The 19143-nt window shown below is 37.4% G+C and overlaps 1 protein-coding gene across 1 annotated transcript in view; it reads left to right on the forward strand.

The window, feature by feature from the left end:
* Positions 1–2477: 2477 nt before the first annotated feature.
* ALKBH8 (alkB homolog 8, tRNA methyltransferase) overlaps positions 2478–19143 on the forward strand; it is a 53980-nt gene continuing 37314 nt past the window's right edge. Inside the window, exons 1-7 of the mRNA XM_015826764.1 lie at positions 2478–2515; positions 4708–4880; positions 6030–6270; positions 6974–7105; positions 10319–10414; positions 12115–12219; positions 12866–12936. Of these exons, the coding sequence (XP_015682250.1) occupies positions 4746–4880; positions 6030–6270; positions 6974–7105; positions 10319–10414; positions 12115–12219; positions 12866–12936 (780 nt within the window). The 5' untranslated portion in view covers positions 2478–2515; positions 4708–4745. The remainder of the gene's footprint in view (positions 2516–4707; positions 4881–6029; positions 6271–6973; positions 7106–10318; positions 10415–12114; positions 12220–12865; positions 12937–19143) is intronic.

Here is a 19143-nt window from a genome sequence, read left to right on the forward strand (position 1 = left end):
AAAACCATGCTCCCTCCAGTCCGCCGAAAAACCTCTCTCCATATAACTGGACCCTGGTGCCCAAAAGGTTGGGGACCTCTGTTTTAAGGGATGCTTTCATTAGGGCTCCTATACTGAGTTGGACTCAGGGACCTAATCAGTCCCTTCCAAATTTGTGCTTACAATTTTAATTGGAGATAAACTTTGTTCAGTAGCAACATCCACAATTTGGGTACGATGTGGGATGTGGTATCTAGTGTGTTAATGATTTTATTGCTCCAAATAGGCAAGAGGTTGGCAGTGTTTAATTATGGTTACTAGATATGAGCTGGAAAAAAATAAGATGAGCAATAGAGGTAGTAGAGATATGCAAAAATGCTCAATTTTTATCGTATGGATTTTTACAGCCCAGATTTGATAGATTTGGCGAAATAGCTTTTGAATTTCAAGTTCATGATATTTTTTAAAAGGGGCAATGCTTTAGGTATATTATTAATTCAATTGTCGTGTCCTTAATGATGTCACACTAGAAAATTGTGATTTAATTACTGTATATTAAAAATTTGCAGTTCAGCCAAGAGAAGCAATGGTTCAGTAAATGAAATGGGTTCTGCCCATTTGATATAAAGGATTAATTAGAATATTCAATATTTTACTTGGGGCTTTTTCCCTACATATGAGGCCCTACATATGAGGGCAGCCACAACGATGTAAGCGCTGGCTGTAACTTTCATTGATGCTAATTCCAAGTGCTTAAATAGAATGCAAAGATAGGCCTAAGGGCTTGTATTAATTTTTTTAATGCAAATTTTATTTACTGTTCCTAGCCATTCACTAACTTTAAAGACATATACAAACCATTGAGTTTACAGGAATTTCCTTGCATTATGGTGTAATTAATAAAGTCCTCAGCTATTTCCGAGAAGATTCTGGTTCAAATCCAACTTCAGCTCTGGGCACCTGGTGACTTTGTCTTTTAGGCCAATGTACCTTAAAGCAGGGGGCTCCAACCTCAGCAACTTTAAGACTTGTGGACTTCAACTCTCAGAATTCCCCAGTCAGCATGGAGACCCCTGCCTTAAAGGCTTATTGCAGGTTGAAAAGAAGGAGATCTTTGTGTAAGCTGCCTTGAACTCCTGGAGGAAATAACAAATTGTACATTAAGTTTTAAACTTAAGCAAAAGTGTATTTCTATCCATCCAATCATCCTGTGTACAGTTAAGAAAACAAAGCAGTAGAGCATCAAATAAATAAATGCAATGTTCTTATTTGATGCACAAATTATCAGGCTCAAATTATCTTATTTTGGATACCTTATGCTAAGATCTAGTTTTTTGGAAAAGGCTCTAATACTGGGAAAGATGGAAGAAGAGATGACCAGCAGCAAGTAGGGATGTGCACTACTGGAAGATCTGAAAGGCCAGGTTAGGGATAAATCATCATGGAGAAAATTTACCTATGTAGTTGCTGAGCTGAAAATGACTTGATGACACATATTCAATTAAAATCAATATTTGATAGCAACTTAGAAACTGATATACGGGAGAAGTTAAGGAAGGACAATATCTTATTTTTCTCTATTAAAAAGTTACCTGTAAGTCCATTGAAAAAAAACCCAGCATTAGTACGTTTTAAAACCAGGGTATGCAATGAGTATTGTACAATATAAGCTTCAGGAGACTTCTACTAAGGGGTTAAATAGCTGGGCGTTCATAAGCATGATGGGAAATGTAGGCAACGAGGTTCATGGGAATTGCAGTTCTGCCCTCCAACATGGCTGCCTTCTGCTAGGTAAGGGGATCCTTATCTGCTGTGCTCCCTCTTGAATATTTTAAAAATAACTGAGAAAAGTTACTTTTTTCAGGGTAAGGGGGTAGAGTTTAGTTTAGTTTAGGGAGATTTCTGTCTCTGACTAAAAGGCTGTAATTGCATCGGAACTTTTGCACAATACATGTTGTATTTCAGTTACTGGAAATAGAAATATTGGCCAAAGCAGTTCCTCCAGATATCTGTCCAAATTTCTTAGCTCATCTAATCTGGTGTGGTTGAAAATTGTAATCAACTGGATCTGAAAGACTGAGAAGAAATAATCTAAGACGAAATAGTGAGTCTATCGGTACTGTGCTTTTTACAATAGTTGCGTTAAGCATATTTATTTACAGTAGTTAAGAGGAAAAAGTTTCTTTTCTTTCCCTATTAAATACCCTTAAACAAAGATGTGGTTTTATATGGCCATGGTAAGGCACAAAAATTGAGAATCCTTATTAGCAGTCATAGAATGCTTGCAACACAACGTCTAATCACGTGTTGAGGAAGCATGCAAATACATCCCATGGAGCCCCTTGGTTTCTATATGTTTTCTGACATTGGCTGGGTTTATCATGTTTGTTCTTCTTTAGCTTGTTTCTTTCTTTATTCACAGTGTACTGTTTTGCTGTTCAGAGTAATTGAGAAGTTAGGTGGTGCCTAAATCAAAACTATGATGATGTTTGAAGAGAAAGGACTGAAAAGGTCCTGAAAGGCTCTTTGTTGCCAGGTATTATTTCAGCGGGGTATTTTTAATAATATATGCTGCTCGATTTCCTCTAGTCTAGCCTGATTCTAATCATGTTTCCCTGAAGATCTAGTTAATATAGTAGAGGTCTCCCATTTCTTTCCCTCACTGTAAATTGTGTTAATGATATATATAAAGCTAAAGATTGGTCTTTTCCCCAGGGAAAAAAAAGATCCTGAAATTCAATAGTGGCATTCTTTGATTAAAATGTGTTATTTAGGCGCCTATACATAGCAACGTGTACTATACATTTAAAATATTTTGTTCAATATGCGTGTTGACATACAAATAACACTCTTTGATCCAGATGTCAAAGAAGCAAGCTGTATTTATTGTTCTTATCTGAAAAGGGATCAGTCAAAATTTTATAACCAGTATTTGCTCTAACCTCATTTGAAAATAAGTTTTTAAAATCTGATAAAAGTTAATAAAAGGCTGTGTTTATATTGAATTGTTTGTTCTCTCCAATTGTCAATTGCCTCTTCATAGTTCTATTCTGTGGAGTAGTCTTTTCCAGACCTGCTACAGAAGAAAGAACATACTGGGCACTGAGTTGTTTCTGTTATGTTGTATGTTTGTGTTATGTTTTTATATAAGAATCTAAATGCTAGTTACATTTTCCACTGAAAATTACCCGTTTATTCAACTACAATTGCCTTACTTATTAAATAATAGTGAAGTATAACAAGTAAAGCTTGAACTGTTGCTAACAGAAAAGTTACAGAGGTGTGTGTATGTTTAATCATCTTTAGTCTTGAAACTAAACATGTGCAGAAATGAAATTGAAAATGGTTAGGTTAGAAATGATAAATAGTGTCATTGCACCATCTGCTGGTACACAAAAACAGTCTTTTAAAATGCTTTGAAGAAAAAAAGTTATTTTCCTAGTGTGAAACCTAACCATATATGCATTTGTTTAGTATGAAGTTATATGTTCAGTTCTCACAGGTAAGCAACCAATTTTACTGTATTATAAAACACCAGTTTTATAATATTGTATTATAATACTGTATTATAAAACACCAGTATTATAAAACACCAGTTTTATAATAGGAATGGCATATAAGGAGCAAACCTAAATATTTTTATAATAAAAAAAATTATTTTGCATTCTGAACACATTGCATAAATTAAATAGATTTGATTCTTTGAATGATTTATTGAGCTTTTATAATTTGTGATCAGGGAGAAAGCAAGGAACTGGCATTTTCATCATCTGCAAAAAGGTGTTCAGAGCTAATATTTTAGTTTTAATAGATTTTGTTTATAAACATATCTTTTTGTATGTTTTATATACATACATAATTTGTTGCAGAATATGTTCAGTTTCAATAAATCCTAAGGTGTAAAATTCCTTAATAAATACTAATTTATAATATATGTATGTGCAGATTAATCCTTATAACAATCCTATAAAGTATGCTATTATTTTTATAAATATAAAACTTAAGCAGTGTTGAATCTTGTAAAAAGGTAAAATTTCTGAATCAGCTTTGATTTCTAGTCACTTCAGGGAAGAATCCACTTTGTTTTCTTGACAACAATACAGGAACAGTTTGTCATTATGTTCTGGGATGATTTTTCGATTTTCCAGCCTAGGAGATAACTGTAGGATTTCCAGGGGTCTTCTATCCAGGGGTCTTCTATCCTTCGATTTTCCAGCCTAGGAGATAACTGTAGGATTTCCAGGGGTCTTCTATCCTAACTGTAGGATTTCCAGGGGTCTTCTATCCTAACCAGATAAAACCCTGCTTGGCTTTTTAGAATTAGCCATGATCAAACCTGCTTCATTTTTCCAGATAGATCCCTGATTTGTTCGGTCTTACAGAATTGTTTAGGTATTACCAATAAAGGTGAATAGTTCAGGGTTGAAATGAGGGCCCAAGGATTTTAGCGAACACCAAGGATCTCTTATTGTTTAGGTGTCTTGGCTATAATCTATTATCTTGAGTGGGGCCATCATATGTAAATTCTGATGTCTACAAATTCTGCTTCAAGTAGAAAAAGGTAGCCCTTGAGCTATTCTTATCCCAAAATAGTTAGCCACTTGTAAATCAAAACTGTTATTACAATATATGTAAATAACCTGTGTTCACAGTATGGTTGAGTTTTCAGTAAAAAAAATGGAATTCTGGTTTTTTTTTCTGTACTGTTTCTTTCTTTCTTTTTTTTAGGAATCCCATTTTTGGCACTTCCTACTGTTCCTTTCAGTATGGAACTAGATGACATCACTCTACAGAACAAGAAACTAAGCAAAGTAGAAAAAAAGTTGCGACAAAAACAGATGAAGGCCAGATACACCTTACTAAGGCATGAGGGTATTGAGTGTGTATCATACCCTACTAAGGTGATTAGAAATTGTATTCTTTATGAGAGTATGTATTCTTTGGTTGAATTCACATATTGCATTAAGCATAGCTTACGATTTTACACAAAATAGGATTAAAGCATAGTTAGCTAGGTTTGTATAGCATCCTAAACCAAAACTCAACAAATCACTTTACTTCTTAGTAAGTTGCATGAACCAAGTCTGGAGCATGGTTTTAATTGACTATTTATATGCCATTATCTTGGTATAAACTCTTATCAAACGCATGGTAGATATCCGGAATTATATTTCTCCAGTCTGATTCTTAAGGTCTTTCAGTACCCATCACCACTGTAATCAAGTCTATCCCCCTAGCCTATTGTGATTTATCCAACAAACTATAGCTTATACTTTGATATGTGATCCCAGCTGATGGTTCAAACTGATGCACATCCTAACTAAGCCATTTTTAATTGAACAAGTGATGATAGTCTTGTTTGCATAGAACACTAAGTTGGAAAATATGAATTTGCATGAATCAATAAGTCACTGTCTGAGAACCAGTGTGATGTAGTGGTTATGATGTCTTACTAGGACCAGAGGCCACTGGCTGACTTGGGCTGATTTGAGATGATTCTCTCTCAGTCAAACCTATGTTGTAGGGTTGTTGTAGAGCAGGGGTGTCAAACTCGCAACATCATGTGACGTGTCACGACGTAATGCGACTTTTTTCCCATTGCCGGCAATGGGGTGGGTGTGGTTTTGCCATGACGCATCCAGCATGTGGGCCGGCAGTTTGACACCCCTGTTGTAGAGGGAAAAATTGTAGGAAGAACAGCTATAAATGCTGCCTTTAGCTCTTGAAGAAAAATGGGATACAAATCTAGAAGCCAGAAACCAATAAACCATACTATGATTATGTTATGTGTAAAGAAGGCCAGTAACTTAAAAGATGCCTACGTAGATGTGCACAAATTTCATTGAGTGCATGAATATTAATTGTAATACAAGACTATTTCAAATCTGAAGATTTTATATAGAATAGATATTTAGAATTGATGAAACAGAAGTTCTGGGGCAGTGGTCTCTTTTCCATTTTTAATTACTGTATTTACAGAATGCTGTTTCCAGATGAACTAACCAGTGTTAATTATTCATACCTGTGTCTCTTATTTTCTCCTTCATTAGAGTTTGGTTATTGCCAATGGAGGTCTGGGTAATGGTGTTGGCAGATGCCAGCTGCACTCTCTGGTAGAAGAATGTGGACAAGTAGATAGCCTATTAATGCCTCCAAATAAACCTTATTCATTTGTGCAGTATGAAAGGACAGCTTACTCCAAGCAGGCCTATGACTCCCTCAATGGAAAGGAACTAATATTAGACAACTCCAGCCAAAAGGTTGTTCTGTACTTCAACTATGTAGAAAAAGGTATTACTGAAGAAGCTTGCTTTTCTACTCTGTTTTTCTCAACATACTGTTCATGAACTTAGTTCATACCTCATGAAGCTCAGAGAGGCATTGATCAGTTTTGAAAAATTAGCTTGATGAAGCCAACACGAACACTTCTAAGGGCCATTTTATCGTGAGATTTTCTGCTAAGCAGATCATAGATCTTCTTCACAATCAACAGTGAAGTAATAAAAGTTAACTTTGGCCAGCTTTCTTAACTTTTCTCCTGCAGATGTGTTGGACTGCAATGCCTACAGCATGGGCACTGGCAAGGAATGATGGGTCTTGTAATCTTCCAAGTTTGACTCACCTAAGGCTTAAGTAATGTTATAATTTTGCTCTGTATGGATATTTTTTTCTTTCTACTTGCATTACTTTACAGTATTTGTTGCCTGTTAGCCACAGGTTATCAACAAATGTTATGTGTAATTGAAAGAGACCATTGATTGCAGTTGATTTCTTATCTGAAACAAATGCCCCAAGTAATGAACTTTGCTTTGAAAGAATGATCACAAAAATCAATGACATCTTTGGGCCCCAAACAGAGAATATTGTGTGTAGCACAGCAGTGGAAACCAATCTTGTTTCCCAGAGATCTTTAGTAGGTCAAAAATTGTTTTGGATATTACTATTTAATTCACCCAAAATTAAACAGGAATGTTGTTTTCCTGAATGTTTCTAGTTCCTTGGGAAGAAATGAGCCCTCCAGCCTTGCCTCCTGGTTTGAGAGTAATTGAAGAATTGGTTTCACCTGAAGAAGAAAAGATGCTCCTGGAAAACATTAATTGGACAGAGGATGAGGTCATTCCCCTTGGTATGTCATTCTAACCAATTCTAACAGTAAGTAAGCCAGACTGTGGGTGTTTTGCTTGTGCCTTAAGTTCTTGAAAGACAGGTGATTACACACACACACACACACACACACACACACACACGTGTGTGTGTGAATAAAATTATAGCACCTGTCTTTCAAGAACTTAAGGCACAAGCAAAACACGCATAATCTATGATGTATTTATGATAATCTATGATGTATTTATGATAATCTATGATGTATAAACTTAATAATAATAATAACTACATCATGGATTATCATGATGTGTGACCTCAACAGCAATTGCAGTGAAGGATAAAGTATTCTTAGGCACAGCAGAATACCTCCATGAGCAATCCACATGATTTAGTCTAAAGTCCTACATTACAAAATAATAATAATAATAATAATAATAATAATAATAATAATAATAATAATAATAATAATAATAATAATAACAGCCTTGGGTATTAAACCATCTAGAAAATGAGGTGGAGTCAGTGCTTTCCAATCTATCCAGGTTGCTTAAGTGTAACCTTTCAAGTGCAGCCAATAACTTGGAATAGTTGGTCCTAGCCAATTGGAGAATTCTGACTTGGGGGAAGCTTAAGTGGCCAGGTGCAAGAAAACAGATCAAAAGTAGTTGTGCAAAACCAAGTGAATAGGGAAACATTGCAATTGGGCTGAATTGGATTGGAATCAACAGAAAGAGATGGTGTCATTCCACAATATTTTAAACTCTTTCGTAGCAAAGTCGAACACTTTGCTATTTGGCCAGAGGTAGGTTTAGTTTTTTTTAGGATAAAAAAATTTCCTGCTGCCTCTGGCTGTTATGAAAGTTGTAGTTTTAGCTGCTTTAGAGCTAAAAGGCAGCAGTAAGAAGCAAACAGTGGCTCAGGCCATGCAAACGGGATGATTGGAATAATTGGGAAAAGAAGTCAGAATTATTGTGAGGATGAGGGGAAGATGGAGAGAATCAAGTATGCTATCTTGAAATAAAGGGCAGGAACATAAATACACATGTGTAGTACTTTAAATTTTTAAAAGTTTGTTTAAATGGAGGTGGGCTATAAATATTGCAAATATTACTGTGATTGGCAAATGTGAAATTCATCTCTGCATCTTCCACCTGCTAGTAAAGCAATTCACAAAAATCACTGACTTTTATGATTTTAACAAAGCTAGTTTACCAGGTCAACAGAAGTATGAGTCAATCTTTCCTGTAGGTCCATGTGCCTGAATTTATCCTTTCAGATGCTTGGAACATGCTATATGCATCTTTATGGCAGACAAATCATTCTGCTGTTTAAAAGGCAATGTCTCCCTTGAACTGAGCTGACCCTTTGTATTAGCACAGTGTTTCTCAACCTTAGCAACTTTAAGATGTCTGCATCTTAGTTCCCAGAATTCTCCAGCCAGTAAGGCATTCTAGGAATTGAAGTTCAGATATCTTAAAAGTTGCTAATGTTCAGAAACACAGCATTAGTACATGCATGTAGCTTTCTTGGCAACAATATGAAAGGGGTTTGTTGTTGGCTTTGGGCATATTTTCTGTTTTCAGTTGAGGATTATACATTACAGTCCTGGGATTTCCTTGTTGCTTCCCCATCCAAGTGCTCTCAGATCTGACCCTACTTAGCTTTTTCGGATCAACTGAAGTCCACCAGGTGTTGATTCTTGCTATAATAAGCAGACAGTTTCCAAGGATCTTTCAAGGATTACTTATGACCAAGAAGCAGGTTATCTATTCATATCTGAAACTGTAATACAGGTAGTCCTCAACTTAACAACCATTTGTTTAGTAACCATAAAAAAGTGACTTATGAATGTTTTTCACACACTTTCAACCATTGCAGCATCCCTTCGGTCACGTGATCAAAATTTGGACTGTTGGCAACTGGCATGTATTTATCAATGTTTGCATTGTTCTAGGGCAGGGGTAGGCAACCTTGGCTCTTTTATGACTCGTGGACTTCAACTCCCAGAATTCCTGAGCCAGCTATGCTGGATCAGGAATTCTGGGAGTTGAAGTCCATGAGTCATAAAAGAGCCAAGGTTGCCTACCCCTGGTCTAGGGTCATGTGATCACCTTTTGCCACCTTTTGACAAGCAAAGTCAAAGGGGAACCCAGGTTCACTTACCAACCATGTTTCTAATTTAATAACTGCAGTGATTTACTTAACAAGTGTGGCAAGAAAGACCATAAAATGGAACACTTATCAGCTGTTTTGCTTAACAACAGAAATTTTGGGCTCAATTTTCATAAACCGAGGACTATCTGTAAAAGTCAGGATAGGGTAAAAAGGAAAAAAATGGTCTCTGTTTTCATCTCAGGTTCCTTGGGGACAAGAAAAGACTTTCTTGAAAATCTTTCTTGGAAATCAGAGTAGAGGAATCTGTAGTCCTCCGGCTGAACTATAGCTGCCAATGATCCTAATTCATCTACCCCAGTGGTTCTCAACCTGTGGGTCGGGACCCCATTTGGGGTCGATCGACCATTTCATGGGGGTCGCCAAGCAAGGCTGTCCGCCATTTTTTTTGTCCGCCATTTTTTCCCCCTTTTCCGGCGGGTGCCTTACCTCCCTTGGGCTGGGCCAGCTGGTGGTCGGCCTGCTCCATCTCTGCCGCTTGCCAGCTACGCCTCGGCCGGTGCAGGGGGTGGAACCACGCATGCGCGGCGCTCCCGGGCAGGGAAAGTCCTCGACTTACGACCGGTTGGGTAGTCCTCGACTTACGACCGGTTTAGTCCTCGACTTACGACCGGTTTAGTCCTCAACTTACGACCGGTTTAGTCCTCAACTTACGACCGGTTGGGGTCGCGGCATTAAAAAGGTTGAGAACCACTGATCTACCCAATAGAAGGGGAAACTGTAAATAACTTCTGAGGAGCTGTTGTTTACCCTTAAAGGTGTTGAGAATATTCAGCTCCAAGATACAGCAATCAGCATGCAATTCCACTTTTGCACTTATTACTATAATAGTAATGTTTACCACCAATGTAGTACTTTTAAATATTCAAAGCATCAGTTCAGTTTCACTGCAGATGTTGGAAGCAGGAAAACATGACCTTCCTGAGACTACATTGTGAGCTTATGGCAGAAGCAGGATTTGAATTGAGCACTGATTCATAAGCATAGGATTACATAGGCTCATAACCAATATTGTATTTACAATTATATTTTTAATCCCTTGTTTCTTTCTATTTTTTCATAGCTCAGAAGTCTTTAAAACATAGGAGGGTAAAACATTTTGGATATGAATTTCGATACGATAACAACAATGTTGATCGAGACAAACCATTACCTGGAGGTGGGTATCTAATCAGAATCTCTTTATCAGTCTTCCTGTTTCTGTGAAATGGTTTTCATGCCAATCAGTAATAATTTCATTATACCTATACAAATGTGGCTGCATTTCTTTACAGTCCTGTTGAAATCACTGAAACCTACAGGTAGTCTTCGGCATGTGACTGTAATTGAGCCCAGAATTATGGTTCTAAATTGTGCTCATTGTTAAGGGAGTTACCCCATGTCCACATCTAATTTTATATATTTATATTATATTTATATTTATATTTATATTTTATTAAATTTATATCCCGCCCTTCTCCTTGCGGACTCAGGGCGGCTAACAATCGAATAAAAATACACAGATAACAGTACAAGATTAAGATTAATTAAAAAGGAAATATTTAACTGTGATCTGATTTTTTACATTAATTTTGGGGGAGATTTTTAAAGGGGATCCGGTCAGGACGTTCGACCTTATTGGTACAGAACTCCCGCGCCGCCTTCCTTCCCTCTAGTCCCTAGTGGGACTAGAGACCCCCATCAAGTAAGGTCTCCCACCCTCGAGGGTGTCTCTTCCGGGTCCCCCTTGGGGTCGCCAGCCGGCACTGTCTGGCCGATGGCACCCTGAGGAGACCCACTCTATGGGAGCGTACAGGTCGATGGGGGGTAATCTGCGGCAGGAGGCAGTCTCGAAGGTATCCGGGTCCGATGCCATGGAGCGCTTTAAAGATGATGGTCAACACCTTGAAGCGCACCCGGAAGGCCACAGGCAGCCAATGCAGCTCGTGCAGCAGCGGTGTTATATGGGAGCGACGAGTCCCTCCCAACACCGCCCGCGCGGCCGCATTTTGGACTAGCTGGAGCCTCCGGGTGCTCCTCAAGGGGAGCCCCATGTAGAGAGCATTACAGTAGTCCAGTACGGCCTATTTTGTGGTAGTTGTTAAGTAAATCCATTGTCTGCAATGGGCATTGTTTGTCGGAAATAGGAAGTAAATGCTGGTTTCTGGAAGAACATTATAAATCGTGGTCATGTGACTATGGCATATTGCAAGTGGCCACAAATGCGGGTTGGTTGCCAAGTGCCCAAAATATGGTCATGTGACTGTGTGTGAGAGTGTAGGTGTGGATGGCTATTGGAACTTTGAATCTGAGTTTTAAATAGTCCTAGGATAGTATGATCATAAGTCAAGGATTACTGTACTTAAAACCATATGAAAAATGGGGTTGTGTCCCCAATTCCCATTTCAGTTAATGAGGACATGCATAAGCATGTTATGGACAGATGGTTCTTGATCAAACTCTAGAATACAGAACAGAAGTATCATAGAGTACATAATTTCAAAGAATCATCAAATTCATGGAGAATCATCATGTTCATGGGGAACAACATGAGAAGGCATTGAATATCACTGACTTGTTTGTAGGATTTTTGGCCACTGTGAAAGCAAAATCCCGAGCTAGAGCGGTGCTTGGTCTAACCCAGCTTGAATGCTTTGATTAAAATAATCCACACCTCATCAAACTACAATTCCCAAGAGGCTTTGGGGAAAGTCATGGCAGTTTAAATGTTATAGAAAGCTGTAAATAATACCTGAATACATTCTGTTTTTCAACTGAAACTTTATTGTATGTTTATTATACTGTATATTGTTTCTGCTATGAGGAATTTCTGAGGGGACAAAAAAGTGGCAAAAATTTATCTTTGTTTTGAAATATCAGGTCTCCCAGATTTTTGTAACACAGTTCTTGCAAAATGTCTGAAAATGGGATACATTAACCATAAACCTGATCAACTGACTATAAATCAGTATGAACCTGGACAAGGTATGTACCTAGGTTCTATATCATTCTTACCTGATCTTCCAAGTTCAGATTTTCAAGCACTGTAAATGCAGCGTTGGGGGAAAATATTCAGTGTGGAAATGTGAGAAGACTTAGGAGAATTGGCAATCCTTAGATATAAAGGATAAGTTCCCAAGACTGTAACATAAAAGCAAGTATTCTGTATTAATAAGATCATAGGAGTGCTACCTTTTATCAGTTCAGATCAGTCAGCATGGACCTTGAACTGTGGGAGTTTTAATGCTGTATTTTTAGGCTGTCCATTGATACAGACTTCATATCTTTTACAAGCCTGCACGAAGAAATGACGTTTCGATCTCAAGAACTAGGGTATTTTTCTTCTTTCTTATTTTGTTTGTATACGAGACGTAATGACCTACGATTTGCATACTGATATATTAGTGTTATTACACGACCAAACTCACTCTTTAGGTATAGACGAAATATTCTAGATAAAGGGATAAAGTAAAACACATTGAAACAAGGGGTTTATTTACACATCAGAGTGCTGTAGAGAATAGCAGTATATTCTTATGTACTACACTAGTATACTGAAGTAGGACTAATGATGAAGAAGGCTGATTAATTTCACTTATTTTTATGTATCTGTTTTTTATTTATGTTATAGGAATCCCTCCTCATATTGATACTCATTCTGCTTTTGAAGATGAAATAATATCTCTAAGTTTAGGAGCTGAGGTAATTTTTTTTAAACCTTTTAAAGAGCAGATAAGTTGCATTTCCTCTAGAGGTTGAGAGCATGTTAATTTGTATTTGTTGCTTTATTTTGTTACCTCTTCTTTGCAGAGTTTGCACTTTCAATGTGTGGACAGTTTTCTTGAAAAGACATTTTCTTCTAGGCTTGATTTTTCTGGAGTGAACACGAACAACTAGAGAAATAATTTAACTTACACTGTAGGGAAGTGGTGTTTATAGTAATTCAGGAATGTTCTTCCCCAATGTAGTATCTTTTGCAAATTGTAGCCCCAACACACCTTGAAAGAGCAGGTTTGGGAAAACTGCTGTGAAGAACAGATACTGATTTCACATCTCTTATTTAGCCATGGTTTCTTGAGCTATTGTGAGATCGCACCATCATTTTTACTAAGGTCAGTAGCGCTTTAAAGTAGGATTTGTATACCCACATATATGAAAGTTAGCCCTTTTTCAACTCAGTGGGATCTTCTTATAATGTACATTATTGTCCGTCCATCCATCCATCCATCCATCCATCCATCCATCCATCCATCCATCTATCTAATATATATTTGGAAATTCTACCAATGTCTGGAAAGGACTCGACTAAAAGACGGCACTGAGGCATTGATTATTACAGCACAGAAAAAGGCACTAAGCACCAGATCCATAGAAGCAGAGGTCTGCCACGCTAGATAGGACCAGAGGGGTAGTCTGTGCAGATACAGCCCAACACATAGTGACAGGGTGTAAGATGTAGGCAGAAACAGCATACACTGAAGGGTACAATCAAGTAGCTGGCATTGTGCACTTTTCCCAAATTTTCTTGTAAGACATGATTGTCTTAGTTTGAAATGAGAGAGCAAACCCAGATTGCAGTTCTTGGATTTGCTCTCAGGACATCAAAAAATATACAGCTTTCTTAGCTTAGCTGCTAAGCTACCATGGTCCCATAGCAGATTAGGAATTCTATAAGTTGCAGCCCTAACATATATATAGTGTATTCTATTGAGGCAATACATTTCTATTTCATATATTTGCTGACAGCTCACTTCTGAGGGGGAAAAAAGTCCTGCTGTTCTTAAAAATAAGTTGCCTAAGGAGGAAGGAAGATTTTGCTTTTGCTCTTGTCTTCACCCAGGAGCCATCCTGCCTCTACCTATTGAATTTTTAATGCAAGATGAGAATTTCATAGAAGTAACTCTGCTGCCAGCAGAGCTCCTGCAGGGAGCCATGCCTAAGAAGCCTTTGTAAATGAGAAGTTATTTTATTCTGCTATTTTATTTATAAAATATTTCTGGCATTGAAGAATTTTCCCTCATCTTTGTTCACCCGGGTCAGAAACTTTTGACTTTTTTGTCTTTCTACTTCAGTTAAGTAGGCTGACATTGATGTATAGAAAAATAACTTGATGTGCAAAAGAATATTTCAAAGATGAGGTACACTGCAGCCAAGCATTGATTTTAAGTTGAGTAAGTCTGTCAAGTTCCATTTCATCCTGTCTCCAACCTTCCCTTTTTGGGAAAGGTTGTTGAGAAGGTAGTCACACTGTAGCTTCAGAGGAGTAAATGGATTCAATTGGGTTTCAGGTCTTGATATCGGACAGAAATGGCATTGCTCATGCTTTTTGATGATCTCTGGCGGGAGTTAGACAGGAGTAGTGTGACTCATGCTCTTCTTGCTCTATTTGACCTTTCAACAGCTTTTGATACCATCAACCATGGATTAGCTTTGGGAGTTGGGAGGGAAGGGCATATTGTTGTCTAATTTACTTCTTTTTCAGTGATGATTGGGAACGAGAAGTCCAGTCCTCGGCCTTTGCTTTGTGGGGTTCCATAGGAATTGGTACTCTTTCTGCTCCTATTTAACAGATACCTGAAATTGCTGGGTGAGATCATCCGTCACCACTGGATGATATAGCATCAGTATGACAATGATACTCAACTATGCATCTCTGAATTAAGCGATGACGTGACTGCGCTTTCTCAGTGTCTGGAGGCAGTTGAGATCAGGACGTAGAACATCAGTTTAAAAACTGAATCCTAGCAAGTTGGGAGTAGCTTTAGTTGTGTGGCTCTTTGGTTCTTGAGGAATGACCATCTTTGGTCATGGATGGGGTTACATTGTCCCAGATAGATCAGGTGCGTAATTTGAGGTTCTGCTGGACTTACAACTTCTGCTTGAGGAGGACCTTTGTACAACTGTGTGTTGTGCACTAACTACACCCATTCCTAGACCAACGAGCCCTTCTCCCAGTCACTATACCCTGTTGAATTATTGAAATTTGCTTTATATGGGGCTGCCCTTGAAGGATATCTGGAAGCTTCAATTGGTCCAAAATACAGTGGCTCACAGTTTGCGCAAACCTGTATCTGTGCATGTGTCACCTCTTCTGGAATAGCTGCACTGGTTTCCTATTTACTTCCAGGTGCAACCTGGTAATAAATATGGTTGTTAAGTGTGAAAAAGTCACTTTTTTTAGTGCTATTATAACTTTGAACGGTCACTAAATGAATGGTTGTGAGTCGAGGAATATTTGTAATTGATGATTTAAATTGAGTTTAAATAAAATTGCTTAACACTATTCAACTCTTAATTTTGGCCTATACTTGCAAAGTTGAATAGAAAGCAACCTTAGACCAGGTTAGACTGTTGATCCATCTGCTTTGGATGCAGTTCAGGTGATAGTAAACAAGCCCTTCCATTAAAAGGTGGTAAAAATCACTATTTATCCTCATGTCAGAGAAAAGGAACATGAGAGTAGTTCAACAACTTTGAAGAAGTCTTTAGGAAGGTAGCATATTATAGCTAGACTTGTCTAGCTGGTCATTATGGCACCATCAGCAAAAGCAATACAGGTGGAAAGAGAACAGCATTTAAAAAGAAACCTTCAGCTTTAAATTAGTGGTTTTCAGACCATTTGCCTTTAGGAAAGCCTTTATAGATTCACTGGCCTGTCAAATCAAATAACCTCTTCAAGCCACAGTCTGTTCTTAGGAAGACTGCTCTGGCATTTCAGGTTGATTATTATCCTCAGGGAATTGGGATTGTCAGTGATGAGCAGAGGTTTAGGTGCCCTTGTCCAAATTATTTTCAGTGTGACATCTTTTGTAAAGGGATTAGAACATGCTGGTTAAGAGTTCTTGCATGCTTCCTGCTAACTGCTGCATGAAAATAGAATAAGCCCGTTCAACAGTTTTCAGAGCAGAGCGCATAGCCCTTCTCAGCAGTCTATGAAACTAGCTTTGAAGATGAGATTGAAGATTAGTCGCATGAAATATTTTTTCCGTGGCAGCACATAAGGTCCATGGAACATATGAAGCCCCTGGAAACCTTGCTTGAACAACACAGTGTTTGAAAACCTCTTGAAATGTGTTACCAAATTGTAATTTTAATACAGCAGTAGAAGAAAATGATAAATTACATGCATGAAAGTAACCGCATTAGCCACATTTAATTTTAAAAGTATGTTAAGTTAATGTTAAATTCTGCTAATTGTTCAGCCACAGAGGATAGCTCCAGACACGTACTCAGTGCTGGATGCATCTCTCTGTCCAGAAGAAAGATGCATATCCCTTTTGTAAGAGTTGGTAACTCTTTCAGGTTGACAAGTCTTTTATATCGCATAAAATAACGTCAAGATTTGTCATTTCATGTACCACAAAGCAAGATGCGAAATAATGTATTTAAGTTATAGGAAGGCAGGTTATAGTATTTTTTTTTCTAATTGAACAATTCATTCATAGCATCAATTATCGAGAAATGTAATGGGTTTCTTTTCATTGGATATGCCCAAGTGAAAGTTAGACAACCACTTAGGAACTTCAAGATGGGTGGATTTCAACTCCCAAAATTCCCCACCCCACAAGCAGGAGTTGAAGTCCAACCATCTTTAACTTCCTGAGGTTGAGAAATATTGATATATTTACTGGTTTCTTCCTTATTTCCATGATGCCACAGAATTGTAGAATTAATTAAGGCTAAGAAAGAGATTGAAAGTACTTTATTTTTCTTCCAAAATTCAGTTTTATTTTGCTATATATTTTAATTATTTTTACTACAGTGTAGGTAAAAAGTAGTTTTCTGTTGTTTATTTCTTGCTGAAATGGGCAGAAACAAATCTACAAATGGTTTGGTAGATTGTATTCTGTTTTTGTGGGAAATCCATAGATTGCTCTTCGCATGTTTCCAATTGCACATTTTTCAGAAGGCCAGAATTATTGAACAAACTCTCAGATCAAGGCAACATGACTCACTGAATTCATTGAATCTTTTAGCATGCTATAATTAGAAAGTCTACTTTTTATTCATGTCCCAAACCAGAATATCAAATATGAAGCCCATTTTTTTTTAAAAAGAAAAAAATAACCTTGAAATATTTCAACAATGGGTGACCTTCTGGGACCGAGAGGCCATTTTGTCTTTTTCTTTTCTTCTCTGCCTCCAAGCTGAATAAATATTAAGTAAGTATTCACAGATTAATTGACTTATTAGTTTAACACAATGTTGCCTTTCACTCATCTTGGATTTATTTCTGTTGTCCACTTCCACTTACTGCACCACTGTTTGTCATATTGTTGGTTCATTCTTAAAAATAGGGGGCTTTATGTAACATTCATCCTGTGCGTGCCTTCACCTTCCGTGACGCTAACTGTATATAATGAATATACATCATATGTTAATTACAAGCTTTTCTGCTGCCAGTGTTGGGGAAAAGGAGCAGAAAACATTTCTAGTTTTCCAAAGATAATGATATTAAAATAATTGACTACATCTTCATTCATACTTGTCACTTTATCTCTTGTGGTGGGTTTGTATGAGGAACTGTATCTTCTTTTGACTGAGATCTATCCTGGGGTAGAAGAAAAGCAGGTATCAGTTGCTAGGCAACTACTGGATTATATAGTAAAGATGGGTAGCAAATGTTTCCTAGCAACCATGATGTGATTTCTCCTCCTCTTCATCTAAGACATGTGTTTGACTGAGTACTACCTTTATTTGTTACCTCCATTTTGTTCCTCAGAATGATTTCTAAAAGTACTTTTAACTTGGGTGGGGAATCTGTGACCTGCAGATGTTGCTAACCTCCAGTTTCTCACATCTTTTACTATTGGTACTGCTGATGGGAGTTTTTTAATACCAACTGAAAGACCCACCATATTGGTCTAATACTTCACCAATTAACATTTAATTAGCCTCACTCTTTTCTTCCCTTGGTTTCATTTGACATTTTAAATCGCTCTCATTATCTCTTTCCACATTACTTCTGTGTTTGCTTTATTCTTAAAATAAAAGACTAAAAGTTCTGATATCTAATAATCTTATTTCTAATGGATAACATTTTCATTTCTTTGTCCTTCCAATTAGTCCCAAAAGTTCTATACCAATGCCTCTTCAGTTGTGTAAACTGTTTTTGCAAATTAAGGAGATTTTTTTTTAAAAAAAACAACCCAAAAATAATTTTAATACATTTTTAATTATAATCCCTTTTTGCCATCTATTTTGGGAAGATCAATACATGGAGCATGAAATGAGACTGCTGGTGCTTGTCAGAAATTAACAGCTGCCAAGGTGAACTGTGGTGCTTTAGCAAGGAATTGTTGCATTTCAGTAATAGATCTACTCAGGAGTTCAGAAAAGGGGGAGTAATTTCATTTAGCCTGTGATGTCATTACCCTTTTGTTATAGGAGTCTCAATCGCAAAGTTTTCTGCCTGTAGATGAAGCTGTGATATAACAATGCCAGTAGGAGGCACAGTTGGTCTTTCAAACAGTGCAGTCAAAAACCAACCAATTATTACAATTCACTGGTAGTCTCTCTTCTGGATGCAAAATAAACCTTGTTAATATCTCAGCCCCCAAAACTGGCTATTCCTATTACTGCATGATAGAGAGTCCCATAATTTTTTAAAAATTGTACGCCTATTACTGTATTTGTGCAAGTAGCCCATCAACATATTTGTATGTGCATCTAATTGTTCTACTTTCTTGGAAGTACTTCTCTACCTCAAAAACTGCTATTGTATTTTCTTGTTTTTCAATATGCCATTGCTTTTACTTGTATTAATTGAGAAAGGAAAGGAGGTTATATATACATAGGTGAACACAATGCACAGTTCCAGAACTCATTTTACCTTACAAAGACTATAGTTGTTTGAAGTTGCAGAGACCTCTTTGCACCTTCACGATCACTACAATCAATGGCAGGTAC

This window comes from Protobothrops mucrosquamatus, unplaced genomic scaffold, assembly GCF_001527695.2.
Source record: "Protobothrops mucrosquamatus isolate PMUCROS unplaced genomic scaffold, P.Mucros_1.0 scaffold3286, whole genome shotgun sequence".
Classification (NCBI taxonomy): domain Eukaryota; kingdom Metazoa; phylum Chordata; class Lepidosauria; order Squamata; family Viperidae; genus Protobothrops; species Protobothrops mucrosquamatus.